At 41.9% G+C, this 16,463-nt stretch overlaps 1 protein-coding gene and 1 long non-coding RNA gene across 5 annotated transcripts in view; one reads left to right on the top strand and one right to left on the bottom strand.

Annotated features, from left to right (window-relative positions):
- Positions 1 to 1,566: 1,566 nt before the first annotated feature.
- Positions 1,567 to 12,004, bottom strand: HEY2 (hes related family bHLH transcription factor with YRPW motif 2). Its single transcript, XM_005280203.5, has 5 exons — positions 11,557 to 12,004; positions 9,578 to 9,656; positions 9,383 to 9,466; positions 6,261 to 6,342; positions 1,567 to 4,040 (listed from the first exon to the last, which is right to left on the bottom strand). The coding sequence occupies exons 1-5, from the start codon at positions 11,637 to 11,639 to the stop codon at positions 3,370 to 3,372; spliced, it is 999 nt and encodes a 332-aa protein (XP_005280260.1). The 5' UTR covers positions 11,640 to 12,004; the 3' UTR covers positions 1,567 to 3,369.
- Positions 11,908 to 16,463, top strand: part of LOC101935951 (uncharacterized) — a 108,715-nt gene continuing 104,159 nt past the window's right edge. For 2 of the 4 annotated variants that reach the window (XR_010599628.1, XR_010599627.1), the window contains exon 1: positions 11,908 to 16,014. This is a non-coding gene — a long non-coding RNA (uncharacterized LOC101935951). The remainder of the gene's footprint in view (positions 16,015 to 16,463) is intronic. The other 2 variants (XR_006173905.2, XR_010599629.1) reach the window with 2 other exon arrangements.

Genomic DNA, 16,463 nt, shown 5'->3' with positions numbered 1-16,463 from the left:
TTGCAGATGGCTCAGGGTATATGGATGGGGTGGCCGAGGGAACTTTACAGTGGTGCTGTCATGGCACAGTTGAGCCCTTTGCACTACCACTGCCTGTACCATTTCTGTTGCATGGATCAAAAAACAGGATTTAAACACTCTGAAACTGGCATTTCACATGAGCTCACAAATCAATACCTGTTTTATTTCTGAAGTGATGGTAAATATGATGCCTGCGCTCAGTTTATTTTAAAATATTCATAACTAAAATGTAAAACTCAATTTCTTCAAATATAGAAAAGTAGGTACTTCTGATTCAGAATTATGTATTCTTATCTATGATTTTTAGGGCACAAAGTGGTGGTAGTGGGGGAACCCAAATGAAGCCCCAAGGGCAAATGAAGCCACTGGTTGCTTTCATTTATAGTATGCTCCTGTGACTTGAAGGATACTTAATGTCCCGCATGGTTTGACTGGCAAGGCTAATAGTTTGTGCATTAAAGACATGAGTGAGATGCTGCAATCTGCTCTGTTCTATGAAGAAAAGATGCAGCCTTCCACCTCCTTGTAAGTTGGCCTACATTTACTCAACCTAGAGGAAAATTCAAGGTACTGGAACATACTTAGAGCAGCGCTTGTGTTTCCATAAGGAAAAATCTGATTCCCTCCTCAAACAGCAGACCTTGAAGGAACATCCAGTATGTTATTACATGTCAGAGATAAAATGTCTCAACCACCCTTTGTTCATTCTTTAATATTCTACTGTCCAAGCAAACAAAAATCTGCATAATAGGCTAGTTTATTCTCTTTAAGATTGGAAGTGTTTTTTACTGCTTGGACCAAGGGCCAGGCACAGTGAGTCAAGGTGGAGGGGTTGTAGTTCATACTCTGATACTGCCTCAGGCTGTTTGCCCTTGGGCATGTCATGTTTCTGTGCCTCAATCTTCCTATCTGTAAAGTGGGCATCATAATACTTTCTCCACTTTACAGGGATTTTGTGACTTAATGTTGGTTAAGTGCTTTTAGCACGAGATTAAATGTACTATAGAAGTTATGTTATCTTCTTGATTTGAGATTAAGTGCTAGGTACAGCAAACTCTGGCCAGTGGCTACATTACTAATCCATGAGGATCTGCAAAAAGGAAGATTGGAAAGTAGTAAAAATCAACACTCTCTATTAACATGCATGAGGATCTTCTGGGGTTAGTACCTGGCCACTCATTCCAAATAATACCACATCTTTAGTGTTTTAACAAAAGAGACATCTGCAACCCACAGCTGTTTCTTGTTGCTGCTGGGGGTGGGGTGGGGTGAGGGAAACGGACAGGACTGGTTCATATTGTAAGGTTTACTGTCAACTGACACTGAGCCAGTTTACAAGCCGGAAAACAACACGGTTTCAGTGGTAGGATTATTTTTCCATTCCCATTTCAAGCACACTACGTACCAGATGTGCTTTTAGAACAAGCAAAGAGGTCCAAACAAAAACAGCAACTTATGGATGCTTGTTATCAGAGGTAGACACTGAACTTCAAGTCCATTTAGGCTTTCCACTTCCCAAAGGCAAGCAAAAACAACTGCAACAAATCATCTATAAAACGCAGTCAAAAAGGACTTCGTTTAATTAGTGATATGTAAAGACTTTTGCATAGAAAAAGGTTAACAAAGTAATGCACAAAAAAGCAACTAGGTACAGTATTTTTAAAACAAATATTTTAAAGTATATTTTGCATAATGTTTAACATTCTCCATGTTTATTGCTTTCTCCACACAGCAGAGAAATCAAGTGCATAATACATGCTGTGTTTTATTTTCTCATAAAATCTCTAGTTCTTGAGTCAATGTACTAAAATATTAGGTTATTTTAAGTCACTGTAATAAAAAAGAAAGCAAAACTTTTAATGCAGCACTAGTTGTCTGGGTACTGACAAAATAATTTACTGATATGCCCTTTAGTACATTCATTTTGGTTTGGAATCAAACCCACATTTACAATGTTGGCATGTAAAAAGCCAATTTAAAATAACACCCCCACAGTAACTTCATTCAGACCCAGAGAAAATCGTTACCTCCAGAAGTTGATAGTGAAAAGAGGAGAGATCTTGCACAGAATCAGGAGGCTGCTAAAAATAAATGTCCAAATGCAACTAAATAAGTTAATCTGAACTCTTTACAACATTGAGTCTCTTGTATTGGCATGGATCAACTGTCTTGATGTGTGCACGCTTTTAGTAGGCAGCTACTTCTGTGTGCACTATAAATTCATTGCTTGTACAGAGACAAGCAAGCACCATAGTCTAAGCCATTTTAAAAAAAAAAAAACCAAAGTGCCTCAAGGCTCACAGACAGTGCTGAAATGTTCATCAATCCAAGCGCTGATAAGATAATTGCTTTTACCAGTGCTATGCTAGATGTCACCATTTGGCAAGTCTGTACAAAGAAAGTCAACTAGGTAAGATAAAATTAGGCCTATCAAGCTGAACATTCTTTCTCAGCAATCCTTTTGGCTAAATAAACCTGTTGGTTTAGAGTTCACTCTTTCCTGGAAATGTATCAAAATGTCTGTAGCTTAATGCAGGATTCTCCCCCTTCTTGCTCCCCCAATCTCTTTTTTTTCATACTTGTGCAGTGTGATTTGCTTTAGAAGAACGCATATGTATGTCAGGCACTTATGAAACTCAAACTTTTTGTCCAGCCTCAGGAGAAATTTAGAGGTGCTAGCCCCCATCTGTCTGCCAAATAACGGTGCATGGCTGGAGGATTATTGGGTCTAGAGTCTACCTATTTCCCAATAAACTTCTAAATGGTCACTGGGGTATGAGGTTTCTGAAAGCCACCGTTGCTCACCAATGTGCCTTAAGCAAAACAAAGAAAAATATACCCAATACTGCTATATGTCCTCTTTTAAGTCTGACCCTAGAATAGCTTTACTGTTCCTTGATTGGCTTGCAGGCATCTATAAGGCTATTTGTGTGGATACAGACCTTCAATTTGACTGAATAGGAAGGACACTGAGGCTACATCTTCACTACAGGGTGTGTGTGTGTGTGTCGATTTAAGATACGCAAATTCAGCTACGTGAATAGCGTAGCTGAATTCGACGTATCGCAGCCGACTTACCCCACTGTAGGGACGGCGGCAAAATCGACCTCTGCGGCTTCCCGTCGATGGCGCTTACTCCCACCTCCGCTGGTGGAGTAAGAACGTCGATTTGGGGATCGATTGTCGCGTCCCGTTGGGACGCGATAAATCGATCCCCGAGAGGTCAATTTCTACCCGCCGATTCAGGCAGGTACTGTAGACCCAGCCTGAGTTAGTACTGCATGAAGTCCAAAGATGGCGCGTGTGTGTGTGTGTGTGTGTGTGTGTGTGTGTGTGTGTGTGTGTGTCTTAAAAAGCTCCAACTTCAGTCCCCCAAGGTCGGTAGGGTTTACTATTTCCACCACTGCTAGTTTGCTGAGGGCTGGAAGCTGCCGATACACATAATGGTGGGCTGATTGCTGTTGCAGCTGCCACTGCTGCCGCTGCACTAGGTGGAAACATTGGGAATGCTCCAGCGAAAGACAGAGGGAAGCTCTGAGCAGCTGCAGCAGCAGCGTGTACAGTGGCAGAGAGCGACAGAAGAGAGGTAGAAAGAGGTGGAACACAGGGAGCAACACTGCCAGCAGAGGGCACTCTGAGTGCGGAGTCAGCATGGGCAAAGGTGGCCGTGAGAAGAGCAGAGCCATGAGGAGGCACTTCCGACGCTGTTGAAAGTCTACAAGGAGTGGTGTCAGAGGAATGAAGTCCATTCTGCTGCAGTAAAGCGGCAGGGAGATGGTGAAATGCTGCTGTCCAGTGGTGAGGATGCAAGGGATGATGGTGATGAGCCATGGATGAGGTCATTGCAGCAGCTTCCCTTTGAGATGCACAAGAGCTGAGATGAGACACAAGTCTAACTCTTAGCGGATCAGATGTGTCCAGACCTTCCACTGAGCTCAGATATCTTGCAACTTCAGTTAAACATTCTCGGAATCCAATGCTCATGAAATCCATGGCCAGTGCATGAGCATCAAAATAACCTGAAAGGAAAGGTAAAAGATGCATTGAGTATCAGATGATTTCCTAGCCTATCTTAGCTAGGAGTCAGCTAGCACGATCCTGGCTAAATATCTGTATCTCCTATTTATGGTTTGAGATTTGATGGGAAGAAAGTTTGCTTTGTAAATTGTGTGAGAGATTATCTCTGGTAATGTAATATGCTACAGTTGTTCTTGCAACTCAATATTACAGTGGAGAAAAATTAAGACCATCAGTGTTTGACGTTCTTCAAAAAGCTTTATGATGCCTCTCATCTTGTATTGTGGGAAACTGAAATTCCACAGCAAGCTTTTCCATGGTAACACTGACCCAGAGTCTGTGTGTGTGTCTCACGCACATACGCACAAAGGAATGGGTTGAAGATTAAAGGGCTTGTATAGAATATCCTGCCTTTTCTCCCCTACATTGGCATTTATAAAATAGTTCTTAAAATCAACCGCTTGACAGTTTGGAGACAGTCTTTACAAACTCTGCTAAATAAATTCATAAAGGCTTCATGACATGTTGTGTTATTTAACAGCAAACTAAAAACATCTTGTCATTGCTTCTGCATGAAAAGGTTTTCAATAAAAAATGCTTTACATAAAATGTTGTAATCACTTAAAGACACACTATGTAGGCGCTATGGTCATCTGAGCTCTGAGGCACTTCAGCAAATGATAGCTGAATCTATAGCACATTGGATGGAGGGAGAGAATTAAACAGGTATCTAATTAGGTGCCCAAAACATGGTAGACACTTTTTAAAACACAGAGGAAATGACATTCTCCTTCCCAAAGAGTTTATCATCAAACTCAATTTATAGCCTACAGTATTTTGTTTACTGAGAAAACTATTGCCCTTCAGATTGAAAGCAGCCGCCAGTGGGAAATAATGCCTTATGGCAAAAATATCCATTCAGCATTATAACGCATGGTCTCCCATTGTCAGTCACTTTCAGTTCAAAACAGGGTAGTTTTTCACTATATATCTCAATTCGAGTCAGAGTATTTAAGACAGCCCTCAGGGCCTTTTATTATCCCATGAAGGGTATGACTTCACTGCTGAGTAAACTTGGGCTTTTATACTGAAGTTGCCTCAGAACCCTTTCTTGTCCACACATAACACCCCGCCCCCTAGTTTAGTGGTGCTTTCAACCTGGGCTAGTTGGCTTGTCTGTGGCTGTAGGCTAAAACCCACGTGAAGCTTTCACTTGGGCTGGTAACCCACCCACTGCGCAGCAAATATGCAGGCTAAATCACTCAAGTACTGATGCCTTCCCCTAATTCCCCATGTGCCAAGAAGAATAGACAAGTTCTCCCACAATTCACAAGGTAAGACTCAGAGCAACTCAGGGCTTACTAAAAGAAACACAGGTAACCATAGGCGGTGCCCCTAGCACACACATGGGGCTGGGTAGCACCAGTGAGGACACAGTAACTCAGGAGGGGCTTTGTCGCGTGGCTGTTTGGGAGTTCAGATCTGGGTGCAGATCACCTGGGTTAACTATGCAGTGAAAACATAGCTCAACCTTAATCTAATTTTGGGTGAGTTATAAATTGTTGGAAATTGCCATTTCCCGTTTCTTACTTTCCAGCCTCAACATCATCGCAGTGCCAGCTAATGAGGAATAACTGAACACCCTGCCAGGCGTTACTGCCTGCATAAAAGTATGAGTCTAAATATGTATTATCTGTCTATCGTCTGATACCCAGAGGTGCATGTAACAAGATTAGATTTTGGTCTGGTGAATGAGACAGTCTAATCTTGAATTTAAAATAGTCTTTCAGAACAAAGAAAATATATAAACAATAATGAAAGTTCCTCTGGATCCACTTCCTTTGGTATAGCTGCTTTATAATGAGTTTTAACATTGGTTTTGTGCTGCACAATTGTTGCCACAAACCTCCTGTTTATGTTTGGATGTTTGTGTATTTGTTTTGTCTCCCTGTGCAGATTTCAGTGCTCTTTGGAAACCCCAAACAAATCTCTGACTGGGCTGCCTGTGAATGAAGCCTTTACTCCCACAGTGTTATGAAAGCAAACAAGCCCAGGGTCAAGTGCTTCTTTTGTCCCAGCAGTTCTTTCCCACGAGTTCAATCCTGACATTAGCATTGATTTCCACTTCTTTAATCTGGAATCGCCTATCGTGGCTCGTCAAAGGACTGTTTGCTAAGATTTCCCGAAATATTAGAAAAAAAAAAAGAGAGTCAACTCCTTACCTTTACCTCCTGTTGCCTGGAGCATCTTCAAATGATCCACTGTCATTTGCAGTATTTCTGCTTTTTCTAATTTTGCAGATCCCTTTGAGATAAGAGGTTCAAATAAATAGAGGCTTACAAGTACTGTAAGCTTTAAATTGGTATACTTTCCTTTGAATTCAGTCTTATGGTTTCAATTTTCCCTACCATTAGAACATTCTCAGCTTAATGCTTTCACTGAGCATCTGCATCCCAGACTTTATTTAAAGACAAATACCATATCACGTCTAGCAATGTGTATGTGTCTAACACATTAGTAAAGAAATAGTGATATCACAAAAAAATTTACAGTTTAGGGGGTCACAGTCTATTTATGCAACAGAAGGGATCATTATTAAAGATGCATAAATAATAGAATTGCTTGACAAGGGGATTGGCCTTATGAAAGGTATAGCCTAATGTATCTGTGGACTAAAGTCAGTGTAGACATGTCAGATATTACACTGTTGTGCAATGGATTAAGTAGGTGGCTCTTCAGAGGTTTGTTCCCACAGAGGAATAGAAATATAACAAACAGCAAGCAATGTGCAATTATTGAGGGGAGCCTATCACAGCATTGTTTTCTGCTTTTACCAGTAGGTGTCACTGTGTACACATACAAAAGAGAATCCAGGAATTACACAGACTTTTTTTTTTTTTTAAAGATGACCCAACAATTTTTTGATTAGTCATTTGGATGATAAAAATTCTATTCTTATCCTTTATTGAAATATGGTCATTTCTGTATATACACATATATTGTCCAAAATTTTTTGGGTTAGGAAGAGGCCTTGCTTACAGGACCCGGAAAGACCATCACTGTTAACAGAGAGCACAATTTGCTATGTCCATGAGACTTGGTTATGCTGGTTCATAGACTTGTAAATATTGGGAAAATATAAAATTTAAGTTTTACAATACTGAGATAATTAATTTTGTTTGTAGATAAATTTATGAATATTCGTGTGGCTATTAGCATTTCCTTACACATCTGGAGGATGCCTAAAGAACTACACTCTCCTTTAAATATTATGGGTCAGATCCTCAACTGGCATAAATCAGTAGAGCTACAACAGAGCTATGTTGATTTATGACGCCTGAGAATCTGGCCCCATGAGCCAATTCTTCTCTCCATACAACCTTGCTGACTTCAGTAGATATAAAAAAATCCACTGATTTCAACTGAGTTTGTATGATGGCAATGAAGTCAAAAGTATATTTCTCTGCAACTAAGGCTTGGTCTACACTAACCCCCCAAATCGAACTAAGGTACGCAACTTCAGCTACGTGAATAACGTAGCTGAAGTTCGAAGTACCTTAGTTCGATCTTACCTCGGTCCACACGCGGCAGGCAGGCTCCCCCGTCGACTCCGCGGTACTCCTCTCGCCGAGCTGGAGTACCGCAGTCGACAGCGAGCACTTCCGGGTTCGACTTATCGCGTCCAGACAAGATGCGATAAGTCGAACCCAGAAGTTCGATTGCCAGCCGCCGAACTAGCGGCTGGGTATAGACGTATCCTAAGTTTTATGACCTACAAAACTCTACAACTGAATCTCTAAAGAACAGAGATTTTGATTTTGTTGTTGTTAAACTAAGACTATTGACCCTTTACAAGTATGGCAATTTCAGTGATCTGAACGTCAAGAAGAATACTAAAAACTGATGTTTTGTGGTTGATATATCATGGAAAAACTTTAAGAACCCACTATATGCTACTTTTTCCACTTATTTTTTTCTTACTAAGTTAATATGTTCAACATCTCAGTATACCAAAATTTGGTGAATTTGTTTGTTAGAATCTTATATGGAATTATAGCCTGTACTTTTCTCAATCTTAATCTTTTCCATAGACAGAATACAAGCCGTCTCAATGAGAGTGACTAACAGCTCAAAACTGCATGTTGCTGGGTAATTTCCAAGGGCTATGTAGGACTTGTTTTATAATGTATGTGGTTTTCAAGAAGTAAACAATAAAATGGCACAAACAATTGTCTCTAGCCTGTTTTGCCTAGCTGAAAATGCCTTGGTCATGCCATGTTGCCAGGGTCTATGAAATGGCACCGTTCTGACTAGGAGCTATTAAAGGCATATTGCAGATAGCACCAAGTGCACAATTACTTAAGTGTTCGCTTTTGTTTAGTTCAGAAATAGTATAAGACCCAATCCTGGGAGTAGCGAAGCACTCTCAACTCCCACCAAAATCAATGGCAGTTGAGAGCAGTCAGCACCTTGCAGGATTTGGCTCATTGTTTGTGTTTGTTTTAAATGTATTTAAATTACTAAGAGCTTTGTTCTTAAATTTTAGTTGTTCCCCTCTTGTTGAAACGAACTGATTTAAATTAGCAATTACTTTGGCCATATTTTGACTTTGGGTTTTATTCTAATATGCCCTAGCATTTCTGTTTTACTGACTATCGGGGTTTTATGGATGTTGACGCTGCATGAAATTATCAAAACAAGTAAGTTGTTGTTAGCTGGGAAGTTCGATACAACTACAAACCTAAGGACCTGACCCATAGCCTACTGAAGTCAAGGTGAATCTTTCCATTGAAGACTTTCCCATTGAAAGCCTTTGAAAATCCCTTTGACTTCATTAGGAGCAGGACCGTATTCCTACAATCTAATATGCAGCTACTAACTAGACATTTAAAAACGGAGTAACCTAGGCAATCTGTTTACTTTTTAGGAAACAGGACTGATTACATTATTCTGGATTTGTGAATTTTGTTTACAAGGAAGCTATTTAAAGAGGTGGGGAAGGGGGATTTTGTTAGAAGATTTAGACAGATGGGTAACTGGCCCACAATTTTTTTTTTTAAGTATATGGAATAAAGCACATTTTTTAACAAAACCACTACTGGAATTCATCGAAAGAACAGAGACAACATGAAAACTGTGACCCTTAAGGGAAAAACAAGCCAAAGAATGGAAATGTTTTTCAGCTTTACGGTGGATTATGTTTTTAATAGTTTTGCCACAACAAAGCATTTTGTTGAAATGCCTGCTGTGTGCCAGATCAGGACACATACGATATTATTTGAATGAGCTTTATAAGAAAACCAACACTGCCAGATGACACAGGTATAAAATAAGAAAAGCTTACTTGTTTTTCAAAAGCAGTTGGCACAAGCCGCCTCAACTCAGATAAACTGTTATTTATACGATCACGGCGCCTTTTCTCTATAATCTATCCCCCAAAAACAAAACAAAAACGAGTTTATAAAACCATGAAGGACAGAAATCAGAGGATACATGCAAATATTACATGGGAAATTTAAAAAAAAAAAAAAATCCATACCCCTCTTCTTTTTTTTCTGGCCATAATCTGAGATGTTGTTGTTGGGGAATTTGATCGAATCACAGACCCACTACTTTGCCTGTGAAATAGTAAAGGTATGTCAGGTGTTGCATAACATGACACTATTGCCTTGTAAATACCTAGTGTTCCACATTAAATATTCACAGCTATTTCTTTGTTGTTCTACATGTTTGGAAGAGGTGCTTTGTACAACATGGTTAAGTCTTTCCTTCTTACTGAGGTTTCACTTTCTCCCTACCCTAGCATAGTGTTTGAAGTGGCTGGCCGATAACTTCGTTAGAAGTATCCCTCCCAAAGACACATCATGGTACCAGCTCAGTTGATTTAGCTTCCACCATGACAACTTCCTGAGTATTATATTCAGTCTAAAAAAATTCAATAAAGAAAACATGATAAATTCATATACTTGGATTACACTTGTGATGAAAGGTGCTTTAATATACCAGCCATAACGACAGATTGTGTCTCTGTCTAGGTTCTCACATTGGTGCCTATCGCAACAGTATCTAATAGCCACCCACATAAGTGGAAATATGTCCTAATTCCATTGCTTTGTCCAGCTCCAGAAAAAAAAAAAAGTTTAAAATGTTTGTTTTTAAATCTACCACCACCAGCAAGTGTTATACATTTCATTCTGTCAGAAGTGAACAGAAACCATTATGGTCTTTCAAAGATACATAGAGAGAGATTTTTCACATATCTGCAGACACAAATGGACTCTGGAACCTGCTTCTCAAAATTGGCAATATCTTCCAACTTTCAAATCCAGCCCGGTCTTTGCAAACTCTGGGAAAGTTCATTCTCATTTTACGCAGGGAACAAGAGAGAGTGCTTGTAGTGTTCACTCAGTGACTGGAATAATCACTTTCCAAAAGTAGTTTCCTATAGGTACTGAGATATTTGAGATTACTTATACTGATCACTTTTCAGGATATATCTATTGTTATATTTTCAATACAATCCCTACACGTAATCATAACTAATTCATTAAAACAGTGCATTTTTCTTTTTTTAAGTTCCAAAATCTTGGAAATAATTTTGAATCTCATAGGCGATATACAGCCTTAGATAAATCATGGAAAAATTTGTGGGAATACAAATTAGATTAAATTATAAATTGACCTGCCTGGGCACTAAAATTTCTAGTAGAACTTGATTAGTCTTTTTTTAAATAGAGATATTGAGTCCCTGTTCATGTTTGATGTTGGTAGCATATGATTTCATGACTCCACATGTACAGATCATTCAGCTATTAAAAAAATATATATCCTGAAACAGATCCTTAAAACAGAATACCACGGTCTAAATCAGATGGTGACTGTCATTCCTCAAAACACACAGCAGCAGACCAAACACACTGAGTTGATTTAATTTCTATAATTCAATATTAGCCCTTTTATCATTTCATTTTCACTGTTCAAGTGTTTATAATTAGACCAGTAGTGAAAAGAATCTATTGCACTTTATTGTCAGCTTGACGCCTACCTTGGCCTCCGCCCCTTTCTATCCACCTATAGGGGTGTGACAGCTTGGGCTCAGGTAAGCACACTGCTCCGAACAACATGAGATCGTAGGAGGGTTCTTAATTCTTACATCAACTACAGCCCCCAACCCCAGTCTTTCCACAACTCCCCACTGACCAGAGGCTGGTTCTAGGGGCCGGGATGCTCCACACCAGAACACCCCCTTCCCCCCACTGAGAAAAAAAATCCCCGGACAAGCCCTGAGAAATAGGACGCTGGAGCTGCCAGCTCACAAACCCCCACGTGTGTGACCCCTCCTACCAGGGCATTAGCCGACATCCACCCCCCTCCCCCAGCACAGAGCCCCTGGGTGATGCACCATACCAGCCCCTCGCCCGGGGTGCTGAGAGCCATTGTACCAAATGACAAACTCCCCATATGATGGGAACCATTCCAAGCCAGTGGGTGCAGCAGCCCCCGCACCTAGGTCCTTACCCCGAGTAATTATTCTCGCTCCCCACGTCTATGGTCTCGTCCATGTCGCTGTCGGAGGTAGTTTCCTCGCACGGCCGCTTCATGGCGGCGGCAGCACAGCCCCTGCCACGGACGGGGAGCGAGCACCGAACCGACGCGTGGCTCGCAGCGCAGCGGAGTCCCTACGCGCCAGCAGCCCGCAGCGCTTCTAAGGCGCTTTCCCACGCCGCCGCTCAGCCTCAAACGCCCAGACCCCGCCCACCGCCTGCCGAAGCCGCGCCCCTTCGGGCGGGGGCACCGCCCATTGGAGAAGAAGGCGAGTGAGTGACGGCCTCGCCCCGCCCCGTTCGGGCTCGGCCCTGGCTGGAGCCTGGGGGGCGGTCCAGCGGCGGCGGAGCGTGGGAAAGCTCGGCGTGCCGCGAGCGCGGGGCAGGGGGTGCCGGGCTGGGCAGCCTGGCCGGGGCTGCGCTGCGCTGGGGCACGTGCCTAACCTGAGGCGGGCCGCTCCGTGCAGTCGGTAACTGAGAGTGTCTCGCTCTTTCCAGGTGCGCTGCCCGCCAGCCCCCTCCTTCAGTGCAGCTGAGCGCTAGCCGCTCCCCTGGCCAGAGCCAGAGCGATCAGACCCCGCTCGCTTGGTCACGGGCACTACTTACGCACTAGAAAGGGGATTTGACACCCCCCCCCCCAGCGGTGTTTCCATTCCGATGCATGATCCGTCTCACCCCCTGGCACGTGATGCTGGATTAGCTCACCCCTCTTTTCTCCCCAAACCACAAATGGATCTGTTTCCCCTTTGCAGGTAGTTTGAAGGGAGGCTTAAAAAATGCAGTCACAGGTCCCGCCTGAACCCGTGTGACTCTGCTGCTTTTAGGCTGCTGTGATCTGAGGAATTTTTATTGTGGGAAGCTGGATCCTGGTGTTGGGGATTATTTCATCTCTGGGGAGATTTCAGTCTGGGCTGGGCCTTTCCCCCGTACTGCCCCTCCCTTCCAGGACGTGGTGGTGGTGAGTTGAGATGGCCAGTAGCTGCTTCTTGGGTGAACAATGTGTTTGTCGGGTGTCTGACATTTTAAAGGACTAGGGAGACAAAGATGGCAGGAATAAGTGTTGAAAAGGATTTGGAGGAGGCTGTGGATTTACAAGAGACAGGGTTTGCTAATTCCGGGAACGCGGTTTGACTAGATTTATTACAAAATATACCATTGGAAAAATCTGTTTTTCATAATAATTTCAAGTGTATTTTAAAAGTTTGGTGATTGTCTCTCCCCCACCCCCCACCCCCGTTTTCCTGAGATCATTGTTCTACAGTCATTGTTTCGAGTCGTTTTCTCTTCAGGAGGGAGATCTGGTCCAAACTGGGAGTCACTCAGCATGCTGGGGATTGTAGCGCCGCCAGGTTGAACTCTTTTGTGTCCGTATTGTAGTGGACAGTTGCCAGCCGAATGCTGCCTGCGTGAAGCCCAGGGGCACTAGACCTGGCTGCTTTGGATTGGACACACAGAATCAGTTTAAGAAAATAAACTGCTTACAACAGAAATAGCCTTATGGCCAGCCTGGCAAACCGAGGGGAGGAGGAGAAGGGTTTGCTTTTTTCTGAGGGCGGGAAGAGAGGGAAAGAGGAAAGAAGAGATGAGGGGAAACGAAGTGGGAAGCCGATGGGAGCAGATGAAAGTGATGGGGGGAGAGAGATGCAGCGAGAGAGAGAGAAGTGGCTGAAGCTCAGGGGCGTCGAGCCTGTTCAGCGGGCGAGTGAAGCTGTCTCAGGCGGCGGGGCTGGGCTGGCTCCCTGTGTGGACAGAAATCTGAAACTTGTCATCCTGGCTTTTGAAATGTAACCTGCGCCAATTACAGTGTCAGGGCCAGCCGGGGCGGGGGGGGGGGGGGCGCTTGCGGAGTGTGGCGAGCTCCTGCTATACTGTAACAACTCCCCACTAACAGTAGGTTTTCATCTGTTCAGGGCGCCTAAGAGATCGGGATAGTTTTTAAGCACATCGGTCCTTGGCGGAGTTGTGTGATAAGACGGGAAACCGCAGACAGGGACAATACCAGGATTTGTTGAGCTTCGATCTTGCTTTCCAAGAAAGCTGGAGCAATTGTACTGACCAGGCTAAAAGAATTAACTGGCGCTTAATTAAACAAATATACAAACGCTATTCACTAGAGTCTGAATACAGAAGTTAAGCTGAGTTATTGGTGAAGGGCAAAATCGATATATTGATTTTATGTTTGTTTACCTCTGTCTATTTATTTTAAAGCATAAGATTAACATTAGGCTAAAATATTCCAGGGAATAAACGGACTGAAAAAACAGTCGTTTGCTTTTCTTTAAAGTTAAAATATCACCAGTGATAATCTAGAAATGTAGTAATTTCTTCTGCACCCCTCAAAGCGTCTTAAAAAGAAGACTACAAGGGATGAAGCAAAGGAAAAGAGGGCCGAGTAACTGCGAAATGTTCTGTTACACCAAAGTGCTTTTTCAAATTAAAAACAAAATTAAAACATTTAACAATAAACTGTTTTTCTAATTAAAAAATAAAAGCTTGATTTCCCTAGAATATAAAGTTCCAGCACATACGCACTTATTAATCATTCTAAAGAGAAGCTATGCTGAAGAAGGTTTGTGACTCTTTAAATCAGAACGCATTACCCCATTTCTTTTTAGAAGAGTGCTCTTTGCTTTTCTGGGTTTTTTATTTTAAGATCTGGAGCGGGTGGGGAATACATCCAACGAAAGGAAGAAACACTAAAGCAAATCATACTTGTCAGCTGTATTTAAGGATGTGTGAATAGATCAGAGGACATTGTTGGAGGATTTCCATTCGAAAGTTTATACTGTAATTATTAGTTAATTAGACCCCGTTCCTGTAGTTTTTAACCTGCGTTTGCTTGGACTGCATGTTCAGTCTTATTTAATATATGATTCTACAAACGACTAATTTCCCCATTCAGCTATTTCCCCTATAGTGTGTGTGTGTGTGTGTGTGTGAGAGAGAGAGAGAGAGAGAGAGGAATACACTGAAAGAGAAACCAGCCACAGCTAATTTTTTACTGACACTTCCAATATGTGTTATTGTATCTAGTGACATGGTGTGTGCTAGTCTTCCATGTGGATATTGTTGTTGTGCAAAGGAGCTGCGGGATTTCATGCTTCGTTGCCCTACAGGGGCATCCTTTTCATGCTAATGTTCGACACAACAGAGGCAAGCACCCACAGGAAAAACAAATTGCAGTTCTCAGGGATTTAAAAAAAAATCTCTACAATGGGTTGATTTAAGGAAGCAGACAGAAAAGTATGAGGGCCTTTCAGAGAAACTGAAATAGTAGTAAGGGTGACGCGTGGAGACTGTCTGAGCTCAATTGAAGGAGGCGACTTAGAAATCTTGGACAACGCTGGGCGTTTCTTCTCCAATGTTCAGTTTTCCAGATTGTTTTTTCCTTTACAGAGCTCTGACAGTTTGAATGTGATATATGTAGACCTGTAGGCATATGATTTTATGCATTTTAAATCTCTCTGAAACACCGACAAAAAAAATAATGGTTCATAGGAGTGAGAGCACTTTAAGAATTGCACGAACATAATCTAGCTGAAGAAGTCTCCCTCCAAATAAATGAGACTACTGTTAGACACTCTTGTAGCTGCTTCAGGTGCTTGAGGAAATACTTACAAACTTGGTTTATGGGGGTGAGTGTGTGTTTTTAATAGTTTCTGAAATATTGAGCACTTTTGGCTATTAATTAGTTTCCATTGTGCCCCAGAATTTTGTACAATTTTTATTTAATTGGTCAATGTCTCTGGATTTACACACTTGCTGTATTAATAATAGGTCCCTATTGTGTTTTGAAAATTTCTATGGCAAAACTTTATTCTGCTGCTTCTGTGGAAATCTGGGTGAATGCCTTTTTATTTCCCAATGTTGATTAGTTCTATTTACTGTTTATGGGGCTTCTGCATCAGATGGTATTTTGTTTGCAATTAATTCAAAAGTCTATTGCTGTTGTCCAGACTATTTAGCAAGTCTCTCATTCTGTTACCATTTAAATGGATTTTCCCAAGTTTAAAATAGGATAGATTGAAAGAATTAACTTTAAATGCTCCTTTAAGAATAAAGTCCATGATTTAAACCAGACTTTAGAAAATCACATTTAAAAGATCTAACAGCTCCTTGAGAAAAAGTGTATCAGTTTCCCCAATTGCATTGCCGCTAGTTAAAATGGCAACTACCCCGCTGGGCGACCTGCCAAGAGCAAATCTAAAGAGCTGGTTTTGTTTGCTACCGCAGGTATGTGTACACTGGCATGACATAAGCACCCTTGTGCGCATCACAAGCCGTCCCTCTGCTTTATCAGCTGCCTAAGTCGATGTGAGCAGGCAGGATATTGAAATGTACAAAGAACTCCACACTCTGCTAGCAGCGTCCAAGGGCAGGATTCTTGTACATTTCGTTACCCTGCCTACTCGAAAGAATGGAGCCGACACAGGTCAGCATGACATGCGCTCTTATGCTACCAAACCAAAGCTAAGCGGGTAGAGTGTCGTTTTAGGTCTGTCATTCCAACGTAACGGTGTCTCTTTGACGGTTAGATCCTGCAGTGCTTATTCAGGGCATGGGAGTCAATCTGTTAGTCTGAGTAAGAACTGCAGAACCAGTCCCTAGAGAGGGTGCAGATCAAGGAATTATATTAACAGCTCCATCTGTACAATGCATTACTTAACAATGTGTGCCTGTTAATTGCTCCTTCTATTTCTCTTAGGTCTCAGGGGGAGAGAAATTTTAAGACACTAATCACCACTTTTCTCAGTTAAAAAACTAGCTTCATCTCTGTTGTTAAAGATTTACTGCTCAGACCTTTTACTTGTATGTGGTTTCCACATAGTAAATGTACATTGATGGGCATTATTTTGAAATGCAGCAAAATATTATCTTCCC

Source organism: Chrysemys picta, chromosome 3 (genome assembly GCF_011386835.1).
Source record: "Chrysemys picta bellii isolate R12L10 chromosome 3, ASM1138683v2, whole genome shotgun sequence".
Lineage (NCBI taxonomy): Eukaryota > Metazoa > Chordata > Testudines > Emydidae > Chrysemys > Chrysemys picta.
The sequence above is the reverse complement of the archived record's forward strand: the minus strand, read 5'-3'. Positions and strand labels throughout refer to the sequence as shown.